A 19,008-nucleotide genomic window follows, 5' to 3' on the forward strand; every position below is an offset into this window, starting at 1 on the left:
GAGCTGAGCAGAAGGAAACAATACAGTCATCATTTTTGTGAGGAGCCAATTGCTTTGCAGCTTAAAAAGTATTTTCTTCTGATTATGCAAGTATACTCTGGAGATATTATTTAAAAATGGTTACAGATAGTAAGTACAAAGGAAAAATTGCAACAGAAAAGATCCAGAGATAACTGTTGTAAACATTTAGCTAACTCTGTTTTTTGGCTAGTAACCTGATTGGTTTTCATTGCCATATATCCCTTTGTACCGTTAAGAATGTTTTATGTACGTATATATGCCTTTTACAATAAAATAATTGAGGTTACAAATTTATATCCTCAGGTAAAAGTGAGCATAGCCATATTATTTAGAATTTCTTTTAATAGACTAAATCATATAAAAATGACCATATTCAACCCATTCTGACTTACAAAAATGGCAATTTCATATGCTAAACTTAATCATTGCAATAGATGATGAGAAATCTTGAAAGCCTGCAGGAAAACAGGGGTTTTAGGTTGTTCACAGCTTTGTCCCTAGGGCTAACACAGTTCCTCATGCAGTGAATCTGATCTTCCTTTTGAAATGTGTAAAGAAAAGGCTTGATAGTGATGAAAATAATTTCAGTAAAATAAAATTAAGATAGAAATTAAATGGAAACATCTTAACTGCAGTGCAAAGAAAATCAGTTAAGGAACCAATTTAATTCCAATTGGATCAATGGAATTGACTGTGGCAAAACCTTGATCAATGGAAATCTATCAGCATTGGTGTGAATTGTTTAAAGCATCTATATTCGTAAGCATTGAATAAAAACATCCTGCGTTTCACAAAAGAGGGGTGAAAAACCCTCTTTACTCAAACCAGAAATGGTCTTGGCTGTACCTTAAACCCAGCTGCTGGCTCCAAAGCCACATTTTTTTCTATTCAACCAAGCTGCCTGTACCGTCACATGACTACACATATTGCTTCATGAATTACCACTCAAAATAAGATAATTTACATGTTTGATGACTATCCCCGTTCTTTAACCCGGTGGACTTTGAATTACCATTTTTAAAGCAGTGTATCATACATAGTTGTTAGGGAGCTGCCTTCTGGTATAGGCATTGTGGAGTAGATTAGGAGCATGGCTTTTGAAAATAGATGGTCTGAGTTTAAATCATAGCTCTATCACTTATAACCATATGACCTTGGAAAAGTAAGTTAATCTTAGTTTCAGTTTTGTTGACAATTAAATCCCTACTTTAAAAAGTTATAAATAAATTAGATAATAAATATAAACATGTCTAGCATGGTACTTTGCATCTACAAACCAGTGATTATCAACCAGAGCTGACAGGGGCCAATAGGATGGGATTCTCCAGTCGTACCCCAGTTCTCCATGCCATTTCTGCCCTCCCCTCCACTACATAATTTCTCCTCCTACTCCCCATCAGCTGAGAAATCATTGTCATTGTGAGATACCACTGCTGGTGCGTATCTGGGTCATGCCTTTCAGGAGTGTAGGTTTAAAAGTTGAAGATCTCTGAGGTAAATGTGTAATAAACAGAAGTTTCTTTTCCCTTCTTTTTCTAGAGTGTGTTTATGACATCAGGATCACCAGCTATTTGTTATAGGTGATTGATAACTAAGACTGTCTCTTAAAATGATGACAAAAAATCAATAGTAATATCCCTCTCTTCCCTACTAAATATGATACTCTGAAATTTACTGTAGTGAAATCACATGTCCTTGTCATTAGCATTTTCCTTAATGGAAGAGTGGAGGTTTCTTTGGTCTCATCACCTGACAGAAAAATTTTCCCATGAAATATGAGGTAGAAATACTTTTTAGCTTATTAAGAAAATGTTCTGCATCCCACTTTGGTGAGTGGTGTCTGGGGTCTCAAAAGCTAGCAAGTAGCCAGGTAAGATACGTCAATTGGTCCCAACCCACCTGGAGCAAAGAAGAACGAAGAACACCAAAGATCTAAGGAAAATATTAGCCCAAGAGACAGAAGGGGTCACATAAACCAGAGACTACATCAGCCTGAGACCAGAAGAACTAGATGGTACCTAGCTACCACCAATGACCACCCTGACAGGGAACACAGCTGACAGTGCTGAAGAAAAGCGGGGCGCAGAACTTAAATTCTAGTAAAACGATTAGACTTAATGGTCTGACTGAGATCGGAGGGACCCCAGAAGACAAGGCCCCCAGACTCTCTGTTAACCTAGAACTAAAACCATTCCTAGACATAGGATAGACTGAACTATAAGATATAAAATGATATTCATAAAGAGCGTGCTTCTTAGTTCTAGTAGATACACGAGACTCAATGGGCAGCTCCTGTCAGGAGGTGAGATGAGAAGGCAGAAAGAAATAGGAGCTGATTGAATGGACACAAGAAATCTGAGGTGGAAAGGAGGAATGTACAGTCACGTTATAGGAACAGGGCCACATAACAATGTGTATATAAATTTTTGTATGAGAAACTCACTGGAGCTGTAAACTTTCACGTAAAACACAATAAAAAAAATGCTTTTCAACAATGTACTTAGCATATCCACGAGATACTAAAATGGAGAATGACTGACAGAAGAAGCCTTGAGGAGGTTGTGAGCAACTACAACTCTCATACAGTGCTGATAGGAGTATAAATTGGCAATACCAATTGGAAAACTACTCAAGTCAAACATGAATTCTCTGTAACTCAGCAATTTCACCCCCAAATAGGATTGCTTCCATGTGTATGCCAAAAGACACACAAATGTTCATAGATGCGTTATTTGTAACAGCCTCCAAATAGAAATGCCCCAAATGTCTATCAATGGTAGGATGGATAAATAAATCACGCATGTTTGTGCATTAGAATGCTATATATCTGTGAAAATTAGTCTTCTACTCCTAGTCACAACAATATGGATAGATCACAGTGTTGAGCAAATGAAGCCGTACCTGAAAAAGTCCACACTAAACAACAACAAAAATATGGTTCCATAAATATAAAACTCAAAAGCAGGCAAAATTAATTCATGATTTTAAAAGTCAGGATAGGGGTTACTTTGAAGGAGAAAGGAAGTGGTAGAAAAAAATCTACTTTGGAATGAGTAGCATATTAAAATCTCCTTTCTTGGTTGTCAGACAGCATTTGTTAACAGTTTATGATAGTATATGAAGAAATTCAGATAGTTATTTAGTAAATGGTTTAGGTCATAGAATCATAGCATTGTGGAATGTGAGAAGGCCTACTCACCTATTTTAATGTCCCTTTGTCCATTTTTATCTTCCAACCCAATAAAGCTGGCCTGTGAACCGTGACAATGCAGTTAAGGAAATGAGCTCAGTCTCCTTGACATGACCAGTCACAGTGTCACTGGGTGATGCCTTCCTCGTGCATGTGCGGCACTTCTAATTATTATTCTTCGAGAAATAATGGCATGTCAGGACACGAAACACCAGGCCACTGCCTTTATTTAATTAGGCAAGAGTGAATTTGCACATGTCTATGCATAAAAAAAAATCGCTTATGTAACTAAATATTGGTTTATGTTATACTCTTTTCCCAATGAGACAGCATCTATAAAAGATCAAAAGATTTTTTATTCTGATACCGTATGCATCAAAGCGACTGAGTATATGACACATTGCATCTTCATTATAAATTTCATCCTGAGACCCGTTAACAAGCCCGGTACTCTTTCATTAATATCACTTTAAAAAAGCGAGGCAACAGGGTTTTATGATGTCATGGAACCACCGGTGAAATCAGCTGTGACCCATGGTTTTCATTCATTTCCATAGGTGCGTCTTTCCTATTGGAGTTAAGATCTGAGACTTGTTATGCTACTTGGGGGGACTTCTGGGTCTGAGGAAGTGAGAGGCCTTGGATTCTGAGGAGAAGTAGTTGTCCCTCTCAACCTTCTATGCGCATGTACATGTACACACACCACACACACGCACACACTGACCTACCTCTCTGCCCCACCACTTTGCCCCAGGGCTCAGTGTAACATCACTTCAAAGCATATCGTATGGAACCCTAAGCCCAGACAGGGAACACAGCCCTCTTCTCTCCCATAGACACTAAGATTTTCACCATGTTCTTTAAGGGTTCTTTAAGGGTAGGGCCTCATAACTTGGGATCCATGTGGAGTTGGGCTTTGGGTGGCCTGTGAATCCTCTGAAATGATATGTGTACTCCTCTATGATGAAGGTTTTTGTCAGATTTTTTTGTGTTCATTCTTGATTCTTCCACTGCACCCCCCCCAAAAAAAAAGATTAAAAAACAAATCTAGCTTTGCTCTGATCTTTTTTGACCAAAGCGTGTTGGAAGGAATTTTTCTGGAGAGTCAGATGGATTTAAATTGTCTATAGCACACATTTTAGCTGTGTGGCCTTGGGCAGGCTACACAACCTCTCTGAACCCCCATTTTATCAAATGTAAAATAAGAGTATGAATGCCTGTTTTAAGGTTTTTTTTTTTTTTATACTGACAACTAAACTAAATAGAGAAATAATAATTGCTAATTTTCTTTTTTTTCCACCCCTTCATCCCATGAATATCAAGGAGAGCAGGTACCTGTTCTTTCTGGTTCCTTACTGGGTCTTCCCCACCTCCCAACATGAGCTGGTACACAGTGGGCACTCAAATGTTGGTTAAATGGGTGGATGGAGTGGTTTGGTTTAGTGCCCAGATGAAATTTCTCAGCCTATAGTGGTACTTCCTCAAAGCAGTTATTTTCTAAGAGAGATCTAGGTGCTGTACAATAGTTTTCCTGAGGCCCTCCCAGGAGAACTAAACCCATGTCCTATGTGAAATCTTTCTGTGACAAGATTAGATTTGCTTATCCCGTGCTGAAAATCATGACATGGGCTGGGTGCTTTGTCTGTATCAGGGCTGGGCAAACTACAACCTGTAGGCCAAATCTGACTTGCTGTCTATGTTCGTAAATAAAGTTTTATTGGAACACAGCCACACTCATTGACTTACATATTGTCTGTGAGTGTTTTTGTGCAATGGCAGAGATAAGCGGGACAAAGACTGACATGGCAAAACTTGTAAATGGACAGGGTTTGAATTCAGATTCCATAGCCCATTTTTTTCCCACTAAATGCTAATAGCTTTCAACTCAGCTGAAACTTAGCTGGACCAATTCTATCTCCCAGTCCTGCCCGGTGACCATGACTGGCATGGGGAACCGTTCAATGATGTCCCCTGGAGTTGTGGTACAACCTGGTAGTTCTGGCATTTGTTACCAACCTGGCTTACGTGAGCAATATAGATCTTGTCAGTGTGTAAGTAGGGGAGAGAGTGGAATAAGGACTTAAAGGTCTAATACTGGTGATGGCAGAGTAATAGGGCTTTGTAGTTGTTTATATGCAAACAGTGCTGTTTCCTGAGGGTCAGTGGTTTAGAGTTTTTCAGAAGTGGTCTTTGTTGCTCCTGAACGTGGTGTCTACTCTTGTTCAATGCCCTGGTGATCAGTGTGTAATACTTGTACATTTTCAGTCCGTAGCCACCGAACAGAGACTTTCTTTGCTCTGAGCTGTTGGGCCATTGTGAGAATTTTGGACCTCCAGGGTTGTGCTTGCTCATACTATGCCCTCATTGACAGATCTGATCCCAAATTTGAGAAGAAAGCTCTTTCTCAGTGTATTGCTCCTTTTGGAAATCTGTTTGTTTTAAGGGTTCACAGATAAAGATCTGTGGTTCTGTTAATATTCTATCTGTTCGTTATTCCTACTCCTCACTCTACTTTCCCCCTTCCAATGAATTTTTCCAAGCTTCTTACCTGGCTATGAATTAAACAAAAGAAACAAAATTGGAAAAAACAGCTATTTCTGCTCTAATTGACTACACAGCAGTGTTTACTTATAACAATGTCAAGTTGACAATAACGATAATGGTGACAAAGTTATAGCCAACCAGCTGGAAGTAACACACGAGTAATTTATCCATCTGTCAAAGGCTGTATCTAGTCAAAAATGGATATAGTGTTATCAGTTGTCATGGCAAAATGGATATTTTAAGATTGGGAATGGTGAGGGGATAGGTGAGAAGGGTTAGGAAGGCGAATGCTCTACCTGAATGAGTCTATTTTCGTTCAGCCTTTGCAGCATTACAGAGCATCCTTTCAGAGCTGTTACAGAGTTAGACTTCATCTGTTAGAGAGCTTCTGATGGAGGATTCCATGGAAAAGAAGTGCACTTCAGGGTGGGCAGGAAGGCATCAGAGCTATGATTAACTTGCTGTTCCATTGTGTGGTACAACAGTGACCCTTATTTCTCCAAAGATGTAATCCTATAACTTAACCCTGTGACTTTCACACCCTCTAAAGCCATTTATGCTATTCACTTATGCTGAAAATACAATATACAATAGATAAAAATGGGACTGCTCTGGTTTAAGTGGCAGTGGAAGAACCTGGTAAAATTAAGTAACATTTCATTTGTTGTGCTAGTGTGACTCCGTGGGGAAATAATGGGTTGATTAAAATTCTCGGTCTACTGTTTAATTGTTTAGAGTCAGTGCTTCAAACAGAAAAATATTTTTGCCTTTGTAGCTCTTTTTGTTTGGTTCCTAACATATTTTAATGCCCAGTTACTATTTTTTAAGTTTTAAACTGTCCAAGTAGTCTTGCTTTTTTTTTTTTTTTTTTCCCTTTGGTCTTTTCCATGACACAAGATGTTGCAGCACCAGGTATTTCTCATTGGCCAAAGCTATTAATGGTTTGCTTATATTTTTGTCCTGGAAACATGTAGATGAAGAGCTTGTCACAAAATTCATATCTGCCTTTTTATGGAGACTGAAGAGCAAGCTTTTAAATCATGAAAGATTATTGAACACTTTAAATTGGGGAGGAATTGACAAATTAGTAAAATTTCAAGTTATATTGATGAGGATGGGGTGGTGGCACTGATGAGGTACTCTCTAGGTGAGGAGTGGTATGAGCAAGGCAAAGAAGACAGTGTGAATGGTGCTTCCTAGAGTTGTTCACCCCCGGGGGTACTGGGTATGAGCAATGGCGTTCACTTGGGAAAGAGCAGGGCATGTTCATGGGCTTGTGAAGGTCCTGCACCAAACCAATTAATTGAGAACCCTGTTGTTTGTTCTTTCTATAGCCATACTAAAAAAAAAAAAAAAAGCAAGTTACTGATAGGCTTTCATTTCTGCACAGGTTTCTTGAGTTTTTTTTTTTTTTAATTCTATGTGCATTTTCATTATTGGTTGCAGTCTTTGTGTATGTGTGTGCTGGTGGTTAGGGGTGGGGACTCCATAAGGCTTGTATCACTTGACTGCCAGCTCTGCTGAGCTTACATGTTGTCCTTATTTATATGCCTGCCAGGGAGAAATGCCTGCTGCCTCTCCAGTTGGCTTTGGAATCCAAGAATGTGAAGCTGGCCCAGCACGCCCTGGCAGGGATGCAGGTAAGCTCTTGCTGAGTGCAGTGGGGCAGGCACAGAAATCAGCAGGCGCCTTTGGCGTTGGAAGAGCAAATAGTTAACATTTTACATACTAGCTGTGTAAAGACCCAGACCAAGGTTTTCTTGAACTAGGAAATAACCGTAGAGGATAGTAAGATTTTCTTAAATTCACCAGAACTCCTCTGTGCACAGCATTGTCTTGTTGAACTTTTGTAATCAAACACTAATTCATGAAGACCCAGCTAAGCCCATATAGATCTGTGATATTTTTAGTGGCATTCAGGTTTTAGGAGAGTAAGGGACCCAAGTTTATACCAATTCACATCTCATACCCGTTCAATGTCTGCAGTTCTATGTAACAGGAATTGATGGCGGGGTGGATTTTGTTTGGCCTTTTATTCCACAGTTAGGTTGGTGAATAGATTGATATATTTTGTTTCCGTAGCAAGACTGGGGAGAAGAAAGAAATTTGTTCTAATAGGAAAGGTCAAATGGCTTGAACACATTTCCTTCTCCGAGCATTTATTCATTTGTGTTTACATCAAATATATAATAGGTCTGATTTCAACAGCAAAAAGATGGTGGCTATATGAACACATTAATTTCGTGAGTGGTTTGATTTCCAAGAGACAAGTGCTGTGAAGTTCGAAGTTCAGAGTTGAAGTTCAAAGTTCAGAGCCTGAAGTTTATTAAGTGGATTAGTGGCATTTGTCTGATGCCTTTTCATATTAATATGTACTGCAGCATTTTGTAGTTAGCTCTTAAAGTTCAGAGAGGTCCATTAATGCCTTCAAAGAGTTGTGATATATGAAAGAGTGAGAAAATAATGACTCTTTTCCCCCGTGGATTAGAATTAGATAATGTATGTTTTAATATGCAACAGCATTAGAAATTTTTTATACATTGTCAGTAATGTTATTGAAAACCCTTCGCTTTTTTCAGAGGTGATTGGGCCAGCCATAAAAATGAATAGGAATTTGTTTTGACTTACCACTTATTTTTTTTCCACTCTAGTACTGTTTTTTTTTAGTACTGTTAGTATTGTACGTAGGGTCGCTATGAGTTGGAACCGACTCAACAGCACCTAACAACAACAGTATTGTATAGATTTTCCGTTTATTCATTTATTTATTTAAAATTCTCTGGAATGTTCTGGTTTTCAAAGGCTTGTATAATCCTATTAACTAGAATGACTTGGTGGGCGATAAGCCTTCCTTTAACCATCCCCTATTACCTCCTGTTAACCTTAGGCACTTCCTTAGGGCTTCTCTGTCTATATCACAGTAAACAGAAACAGAGCTGTATGTAAACTTTGACTCTGGACTACCCTGGCTATACTATATCATTGTGAAAAGTCTCTTTTGAATGAATATAGGCAAAATATCAGGGAGTCTTAAGATTTGAAATACTTGTTCTCCAGATCTGCAGTGTCATTAAGCTAAAAGATGGAGTCATTACCCTGGAAGAATCAGAATTCCAGAAGTCCTTCACAGGCTGTAACTCTAAACTGAATCAGATGAGAATAAACGAAGCAGGGATAAACACTAAAGTCCTACACTTAGGCCTCAAAAATCAACAGCACCAGGACAGATTGAGGAAAGAGCAGCTTAATTACAGCCCTTGGGAATGAGAATTAGGGGTCTCAGCATGAGCCAGCATAAAATGTTCTGTGACAACAAAGCTATTTTGATCTGAGAATGTGATTAAAGTTATACATTACTCTTTAGCATCAGACTACCCTTGAAGCATTACACTCACTGTGGGGCCATATTTAAGCAGTAGAGTATATGTGAAACCGTATCACTTGGAGAGTGGAGAACGTTTGAAGGAGCCTGAGGAGGTTTAGTATGGAGAAGCGAAGTATTGGGTGGACTTCCTAGCTGGCTGACTTCAGATATTTTAGGAGCTTAGTCAGTGTGGCCCCAGGGAAAGATGAGAGAGAAGTTGTAGGTGAGAGGGTTTTGGTACAATCTGAGGAAGAATTTTATAAAAAATAAGAGTTGTCCTGAAATAGAAATGAGCTATCCTTTGAGGTGTAACAACTCCTACGAGCTCTCATGAAAGTGAACATTGTCTTGTTTTGCTTTTTGTGGGGTTTATTTTCTGATAGGGAAATACATTAAGATTTGTGAATTCATGAATATTTCCTGGATAAATGGTAGCTCACATTAGGAAGTTAAAAGGTAAATACCTGAAAACTGAACTTGTTGCCTGTAAGTCCTTCTCTTTTGTGACAAACTAGCTTCAGAAATGGTATGTGTATGTGCGTGTGTGATCGCTGTGAGGGGCTAGATTACTCTTGGTATGTTCATCCTCCTCTCCGCCACTCAAACAACCTAAATAGCCAACATATGAAAATTTCCCTTGCTGGAATTTAGGATGAATTAGCTAATGTCAGGAAGAGGTTGTTGTCAAAAACCGTTTTAACCAAGGTTTGATGCATGGTTTACTTTAATGGCACAGTCTTTCCTAGTGGCCTCCAGCTATATTCCTCCCGAGTAAGACAAATTATCATCGATACGTAATAAGATACAACACAATAAGGCAGCAGGGGAAGGCCTGTCTGTGATCACTGCCTTGTGCCTCTTTACAGAAGCTTCTGTCAGAAGAGAGGTTTGTATCCATGGAAACGGACTCTGATGAGAAGCAGCTGCTCAATCAGATCCTGAATGCTGTCAAAGTGACGCCTTTCCTCAATGAAGACCTGCAGGTGGAAGTGATGAAGGTTGGTTTGACGTGGCTACCAGTTTGCGTCATTGGGACAGGAACATTCTGACCCCCACGCTCATTGTTCTCTTGCAAATGCCACTGCCTTGTAGTCATGCTGGCTCATCTTCCAGTGGGGATAGGTGGTTATTATCCTTGCTTGTAGTCTCCCAAATTACCTTGATTATTTAATGGAAAGGACAGCTAACTAAAAAGGTTCAAGTTAGCCTGATCCTGCATTTCGGATATTGTTGTGAGATGTATTTATATAACTTTCAAGAGAATGTATGTGAGTAGTCCCAACTCGGAATAGATCTGATCATCCTGAGTATTCTGCCTGCCTGTATATGTTATAAGAAAACAAAGACCTGATGCTGTTTTTGACATATACTGACATTTTAGAATGGGAAGGAACACCACCTTGGGATTGTATCTTTCTTTTTCATCCTCAGATTATGTGAGCCTTATCCCCCTCGTCCTAATTACCACCTCCCTTTCCCTCTTCCTCCTCTGAGAGTTACCGTGATTGAGGGTCCTTTTTGCTGACTGGAGGGTGTCATAGGCTATGAGTGAACACTGAGTTGGGACAGAAAAGAAAGAAATCTCTGCCCCAGAACAGCATCTTGATTACAGTAACACAGCAGGAACCAACAAGCTAGGTTTTAATAATGCAGTCTGTCCTTTTCATCCCTAAAGGAATGTGTGTAGAAGACTATTTAGAGTAGTTGGTTGATTTCTTCCTGGAAATATGCTGAAGAATTTTTGCCTTGGATAATAGACTTCACATATCTGGGTTTCAGTTTCTCCATTCAGAAAAGAGAAGATTGACATTGGTGTTTCTCAGAGTGCGGTCTTCATACTACTTACAACATTTTCTTAAAGCCCTGAACCTCACCCTAACCCTCTTAGGGGATAGTATAGGGTAGTGGGTAAGAGCTCAGTCTGCCTGGGCTTACCCTTTATTCCTCCACTTCCTAGCAGGGTGTCCTGGGATAAATTATTTAACCATTCTGTGCTTTGGTTTTCTCATCTATAAAATGGGTAAAATAAAAAAATAAAATTTTTTTTTTTTTTTTATTCCTGGGTGGTTCAAACGGTTAACATGTTTGGCAGCTTACTGAAAGATTGGACATTCCAGTCTACCTAGAAGTGTCTCAGAAGAAAGGCTGGGCTATCTACTTCTGAAAAATCAGCCATTGACAACCCTATGGATCACAGTTCTACTCTGAAACACATGGGGCACTGTAAGTTAGAGTTGATGCAGTGGCAACTGGTTTTAATCCAACAGGATTGCTATGAGGATTAAATAAAGTGACACTTGTAAAGAATTTAGCATAGCATCTGGCACAAAACTAGTACTTTAGAAGTGTTCTACTACTATTACTGCTGCTGTTGCTACAGCTGAATCAAAACCTCAGTGGAGGGACCAAATTGCTGGACTGAGGGCTATGGGGACCATGGTCTCAGGGAACATCTAGCTCAATTGGCATAACATAGCTTCTACATTCTACTTTGGTGAGTTGCGCCTAGGGTCTTAAAAGCCTATGAGCAGCCATCTAAGATACTCCACTGGTCTCACCCCTTCAGGAGGAAAGGAGAATGAAGAAAACTAAAGATACAAGGGAAAGGTTAGTTCAAAGGACTAAATGAACCACAACTACCGTGGCCTCCACCAGACTGAGTTCAGTACAACTAGATGGTGCCTGGCTGCCACCAGTGACTGCTTTGACAGGGAGGGTCCTGAAGAGAGCTGGAGAAAAATGTAGAACAAAATTCTAACTCACAAAAAAGACTAGACTTACCGGTCTGACAGAGACTAGAGGAACCCCAAGAGTATGGTCCCCTGACATCCTTTTAGCTCAGTAATGAAGTCATTCCTGAAGCTCACCCTTTAGCCAAAGATTAGACAGGCCCATAAAACAAAACGAGACTAAAGGGGCACACCATGCTATGGGCAAGGCCTAGAAGGCAGAAGGGGACAGGAAAGCTGGTAATAGGGAACCCAAGGTTGAAAAGGGATGGCGATGACATGTTGTGAGCTGTTAACCAATGTCATAAAACAATATGTGTACTGTTTAATGAGAAGCTAGCTCTGTAAACCTTCAACTAAAGTAAAATAAAAACAAAGAAAAAAACTCAGTGGGTGGGCCTAGGAATATGCAGTTTCTTCTAGTGTCCTAAGTGATCGCTATACACAGTAAACTTCGAGAATCCCTGAGCTAGCTGATTCTGAAATAATGCAGTTTCACCTCTGACATATGTTTGACCTCTGTACACTCATAGCAACCAAAGGGCAGTCACTCTGGAATTGTTTTACTTCTCCACTACCTCCGGGCCTCTCTTGAGAGAGCAGTGAGGCCGCCTTCCATGTTAATAGCACAGACTTCCAAGTCCGATCTGTTGAATCTTCTGCTATTAGGTCTCCAAATAATGGAGGACAAGCATCAGTCACACACTGAGACACACCTCAAAGATTTCATATTATTCTCTAAATTCTCTATGAGTTGGAATCAACTCGACAGCAATGGGTATAGGTAAATTCTCCTAAGAATGCGTCTTTTTTGGAATACGGGAACACAGCATTAAAAACTGAAAGGAGACAGCAGCTATTCTAGGAGCTGTGGAGAAGCTGAGTGTTTAATGGTTATGCCAACAGTAACACCTGTTTTAAAAGCTTGTGCTTGCTTTCTGATTCCAGCCCAGTGGTGCCTTCTGCTAGCCTTGCTAAGGACAGGAGTTGGCACATGTTAACTCTACTGGAAATAATGGAAGACCTGTTTTAATGAACTGTCTAATGACACTGTAATAGATCATGGCACATTTAGTTAATGTCTGGACATCAGAAAATCAGACATTTTCAGAAAAAATAAAAATAATCTGGGTTGTCATTTTTCCCAATTAGATTTCCAAATACCTTTTAAAATGAAGGCCTGTGCTACATGCTACTATTTTTAGCTATTTAAACATTGGAATTGGGAAAATATATGTCAATTCACCACAGACCTAGCCTTAAGCTAACTTTTTTAAAGTATGCTTTTACTTTAGGGAGATATTTTTGGCTGTACACCTAGAAAATTAACAAGGAGATTACTTTGCTGTTGTGCTTTGTTAGTTGCCATGGAGTAGGTTCCTACTCATAGCAACCCCATGTACAACTGAACAAGATGTCGCCTGGTCCTGTGTCGTCTACAGGATTCTTGGTACACTCGAGTCCATTGTTGCTGCCACTGTATATTCTGAATGCCTTCCGACCTGGAGGGCTCATCTTTAGCAGTATATCAGAAAATACTCTGTTGTGATTCATAGGGTTTTCATTGGCTAATTTTTGGAAGTAGATTGCCAAGACTTTCTTCCTTGTTTGTCTTAGTCCAGATGCTCTGCTAAAACCTGTCCAACATGGATGAAGGGCGACCTTGCTGGTATTTGAAATATCACTAGCATAGCTTCCAGCACCATGGCAACAGGCAAACCGCTGCAGTTTGACAAACTGACAGATGAGTGGTGGAACTATATATACTTTAGAATATTATTATTAGCATCAAATACAACTTGGGAGATAGTGGTCTGGTAGACCTGACTCTTCCAGCTCACAGGTGAGAGCTCCATGATTATTTCCTGTTTTCTGAGATTTAAAATACTCTTTCTTGGGTATGAAGATAAATCCAAACAATAGAATTTCGGGCATAGAAAGAGTAGGTCTTATGCGCTTTCTCTGTGCCTGAGGAATTTCTGTCGCACTTGCTTAGTCATCTCCAGAAATTCACACTCCTTTATCTTGTAATTCTGTAATACTTATAATTACCCAAATAAAGCCTCTTAAATAAGTCTTTGTTAATATCATTACTCCCTTAGAATATTCTTGCCACCTGTTCTCCCAGAAAGTATATATTAAAAAAAAAAATGGGATGAGTCCTTTAAGAGGAAAGATTGGATTTCCATTACATAAAAAGTATATTAATTTATCCTTAGTACTTCTCCATAACTTATTCTGATAGTAAATTATCTAAACTAGGATTTTTCCTTTAAAAATCCTCCAGTCATTTGATATAAATATTTTGTAGGTACAGAAAATATTTTAAAATGAGCTGTGGTAGACGCATTCAGATGTTGGTCTGAATATGTTATTTAGGAGGGATAAACCACCCAAAACCCTATGGTGCAGTTCTCTTCTATCCTTTAGGGTCACTGAGTCGGAATTGACTTGACGGCAATGGGTTTTTTGTTTTAAACCACTTCACACCATAGACTTTGCATTTATGTCTGTCCAATTTTTTTAAAAATATATCCCTAGGTGCTCTTTTTTAAAAAGCAATATCATATATTTTAATCACATATTGCTGTCTGTTAATGTTTATAAACATGGGAAATTGAGCCATGTCACACTCTTAAGAGTGTGTTCCAAACTGTATTAAATTCCTGGAGAGAAAACAATATGGTTTCCTCTTTTAGTGATTTCTCCAAGATTAAACAGAAACAAGATGATCGTGAAACCCAAGATTTCAACAACAATGTTCTCATTTAGAAGGAAGACTCTAGCCCTCTAATTGGAGAGTTTAAAAAAAAAAATCATTGATGCTTGCTGCTTACAAATTAAATAGGAACGAGGTTAAATCACTTAGTCCAGGAACTCTTCTACATGGTTTTACTCTCTGAAAGAAAGGGGGAGAAAGGGCAACTTTGATTTATTAATATGGCCATGGGATCCACATAAAAATGTTATACCTTAAGCAAATCAAGTGTCAGAACTATAGAGAAGCAGAAAAGATTTCTCTGAAGATAGATCACCTTTGAAATTGATTATTAGATAATAGGGAGCTACTTAATATTTGGGTTAATTATGTGTTCACTTGGGTAACATTTCCCTGTGATGTGTGCCATATCTATAAATGCCACACCGGACTTCACAGGAGCCACGTACATTACTAATGACATCTCTGACTTGAGTAATTAGGACTTTTTTTTTTTTCTGTTTTCTCTCTGATAGATAACCTTTTGTGAGGTTATTGACTGATACGACTGGCTGAGTCTTCAGTCAAAGACTGAAAGGAATTACGCTGGCCTTCTGCCTCTGTAACCGTGTCAGGGTGTCAGAAGTAAGCCCATATCTGGGGAGAGCAGGCTGGCTTTGTGGATAAGGATGGGTATGATGCTGGTTACTAATAAAGCATTTGATGAATGTTGCATTATTGGATGTCTTATTTTACGTGCATCTTCAGATAATACAAATGAATACTTGTGGAGTGCTTTATAATTTTCAAAGTAGAAATGATAGGGGCTGGTTATTTAACATTTATTGTGTATTAGGAACTCTAGTAAATACATTCATACTAAGGCCACACAGCTAGTAAAATATCAGGGCCAGAATTTGAACCATAATTCACCCTGGGGACAAAACCTGTGCTCTTAACCAGTGGGTTACCTTCCCTTCTAAGTCTGTCCTGAAGGATCCAATATAGTACTCATCATTCACAGGCTAATAAGGGGCAGTGCATGTGAAAGCTGGACAATGAATAAAGAAGACTGAAGAAGAATTGACGCCTTTGGAATGTGGTATTGGAGAAGAATACTGAATATATCATGGACGGCCAAAAGAATGAATAAATCTGTCTTGGGTGAAGTACAACCAGAATGCCCCTTGGAAGCAAGGATGGCGGGACTACATCTCACATACTTTGTACATGTTGTCAGGAGGGATCAGTCTCTGGAGAAGGACATCATGCTTGGTAAAGTAGAGGGCTAGTGAAAAGGAGGAAGACCCTCAATGAGATGGACTGACACAGTGGCTACAACAATGGGCTTAAGCATAACAAGGCTTGTGAGGATGGTCCGGGACCAGGCAGTGTTTAGTTCTGTTGTACATAGGGTTGCTGTGAGTTGGAACTGACTCGACGGCACATAAGAGCAACAACAACAATAAGGAGCAAAGTTAGGAGTGGCTCTGGTCCTGTGTGTGTTCTGTGTCCTCTCATGACAAAGATAATCCCTCATTAGTTTCATGAGCTAGATTCAGATATGAAAATAGAATCAAAATCTTTCCCACCAATTCAGGCATTGGCTCTGGGGTATTTGTGATAGAGTTGGAGGAAGGGAAAGAAAGAATGTTATTTACTGTTGAGATATTTTTATATTTTATAATAAAAACCTAGCAAAAATCTACAAAAAACACAAAGATGAGTGACTCATAGACAAAGAGCTGACTATCTGTAGGGCTGGTAGACCTCGGCTCCAGGCTTTCCGCTTAGAACTTTGATATTTATAACATGGAGGACTATTTTTAAATTATGTACCAACCCTTCAGTCAGCACCTTAGTCTGGCACTAAGAAATAGGTCAAATGGAAGGACTGTTTTTATTTTTTAATAATATCTATTTTTGGTGGCAATATACTTAGCCAAACATACATCCATTTACAGTTTCTATGTGAACAGCTCAATAACATTGGTTATATACTTCGAATCGTGTCACCATTCTCACTGTCTCTACCCATATTACTTCCTCACCGTTAATTTTAGGCTCTCTGCCCTTTAAAGTTCTTATCTGTGCTTTAGATTAGTTGTTGTCAACTTTCATTCATATAGATAATTCTTTATAAGAGTGCTATGTTTTATGCTTGAGGCAAGAACAGAATGTGGAAATTATCGAATAATATCATTAATATCACACAAAAGTAAAGTTTTGCTGAAGATCATTCAAATACAGTTGCAGCAGTACATGCTGCCAAAAATTCAAGCCAAATTCAGAAGAGGGTGTGGAATGAGATATCATTGCTGATATCAGATGGATCTTGGCTGAAAGCAGAGAATATCAGAAAGACATTTTACCTGTGTTTTATTGACTCTGCAAAGGCATTTGACCATGTGGATCGTAACAAATTAATGATAACATTGCAAAGAATGAGAATTCCAGAACATTGGCTTGTGCTCCTGTGGAACCTGTACACAGAACGAACAGAAAAGGGGGTACTGCATGGTTTAAAATTAGGAAACATGTGCGTCTGGGTTGTATCCTTTCATCATATTTATTCAATCTGTATGCTAAGCAAATAATCCAAAAAGCTGAACTGTACGAAGAAGAATGGGGCATCAGGAACCTGCAATATGCAGATGACACAACCTCGCTTGCTGAAAATGAAGAGGACTTTTGAAGCACTTACTGATGAAGATCAAAGACCACAGCCTTCAGTATGGATTACACCTCAACATAAAGAAAACAAAAGTCCTCACAACTGAACTGATAAGCAACATCGAGGTAAACAAAGACTGAAGTTGTCAGGGATTTCATTTTACTTGGATCCACAATCAGTGCCCACGGAAGCAGGAGCCAAGAAATCAAATGACTTTTTGCTCTGGGCAAATTTGCTGCAAAAGACTTCTTTAAAGTGTTCAAGAGCAAAAATGTCACTTTGAGGACTAAGGTGCACCTGACCCAAGCCATGGTATTTTCAGTCGTCTTAGATGCGTGTGGAGCCCTGGTGGCATAGCCATTAAGAGCTCAGCTTCTAACCACAAGGTTAGCAGTTCGAATCATGAGCTGCTCCTTGGAAACCCTATGGGGCAGTTCTGCTCCATCCTGTAGGGTTGCTATGAGTCAGAATCGACTCGACAGCAATAGGTTTGGTGTTTGGTAATGTGTATGTGAACGCTGGACAGTGAATAAGAAAAACAGAAGAATTGATGCATTCAAATTATGGTGTTGGTGAAGAATATTGAGTATACCATGGACTGCCAGTGAACGAACAAATCTATCCTGGAAGAAGTACAGCCAGAACGCTCCTTAAAAGCAAGGATGGTGAGACTTCACGTACTTTAGATATGTTGTCAGAAGGGACCAGTCCCCAGAGAAGGGTCAGCGAAAAAGAGGAAAACCCTGAACGAGATGGATTGACACAGTGGCTGCAACAATGGGCTTAAGCATAGCAACGATTGTGAGGATGGCGCAGGACCAGGCACTGTTTTGTTCTGTTGTACCTAGGGTCGCTATGAATCCAAACTGACTTGCCTGGCACCTAATAACAACATGCTTGAGGCAAACTTCCTTTATTAATTGGGCTAAACTGTTGTTTTGTTTAATGATGGCTCCATGAGATAGTTTTGGTTCAAGGTTTGAAGGTTATTACTGGGCATTAGATTTGGGAGTTCCCCTATCTCAGTGGATCCAGTAAGCCTGTTTTCCATACAAATTTGAAGTTCTGTTGGAAGGGCCATTTCTAAATCGCCTCTCAGCGAGGTGTTAATGGTAAAGTCTCATATTTAGGCACTTTATTCAAATGGTTAGTTTTGATGTTCTTAACTCTGGGCACTTGGTCTTGTAGAGTATCTTATGGGAAAAATGGTCATTAGTGAAGTTTGAGGGTGAAATGACTACATTGTCTTGCCTCCTCATATAGGAAGAAATTCCTTCTTAGCCTAAAGCTGCCAAGACATTTCAGAATATATGCGGCAATCTCTAGCATTAAGGAAGAATGCAATATTTGATCAAAAAATGCTTAAGTTCCTGAAAGTTCCATTGTTGGAGGTTGATCTGACCTGCGTACAAACATGTTTATGCAATTAAGACAGATAAGGGTTTAAAATACATGGTTCTGCAAAAATACATGCTTCTGCTAAGTACACAGTTCTCAAGCAGCCCTCACTTCTTGTTGCTAAGATTGAATGATGATAGCCTTTTTCTGATTTTTGCACACATTGATAAAATTCTAACTGTTGAGTTTTTCTCCGATAAATAGTTAACCCTTTGGTATGAATGTGTTAGGCAGATGATAAATTATATTTAAAAAAAATAAGGAGCAAATGGAATCCCTGGGTGGTGCAAATGATTAAGGTACTTGGCTGTTAACTAAAAGGTGGGAAGTTGGAGTCCATTCAGAGGACCTCAGAAGAAAGGCCTGGAGATCTACTTCTAAAAAAATTAG

The 19,008-nt window shown here is 39.2% G+C and overlaps 1 protein-coding gene across 1 annotated transcript in view; it reads left to right on the forward strand.

Moving 5' to 3' along the window:
* Window positions 1–19,008, forward strand: part of ARFGEF3 (ARFGEF family member 3) — a 165,557-nt gene that overhangs the window by 41,180 nt on the left and 105,369 nt on the right. Inside the window, exons 3-4 of the mRNA XM_003403996.4 lie at window positions 7,314–7,395; window positions 9,986–10,117. Coding sequence (XP_003404044.2) covers window positions 7,314–7,395; window positions 9,986–10,117 — 214 coding nt within the window. The remainder of the gene's footprint in view (window positions 1–7,313; window positions 7,396–9,985; window positions 10,118–19,008) is intronic.

The sequence above is a fragment of the Loxodonta africana genome, chromosome 1 (assembly GCF_030014295.1).
Source record: "Loxodonta africana isolate mLoxAfr1 chromosome 1, mLoxAfr1.hap2, whole genome shotgun sequence".
NCBI classification, from domain to species: domain Eukaryota; kingdom Metazoa; phylum Chordata; class Mammalia; order Proboscidea; family Elephantidae; genus Loxodonta; species Loxodonta africana.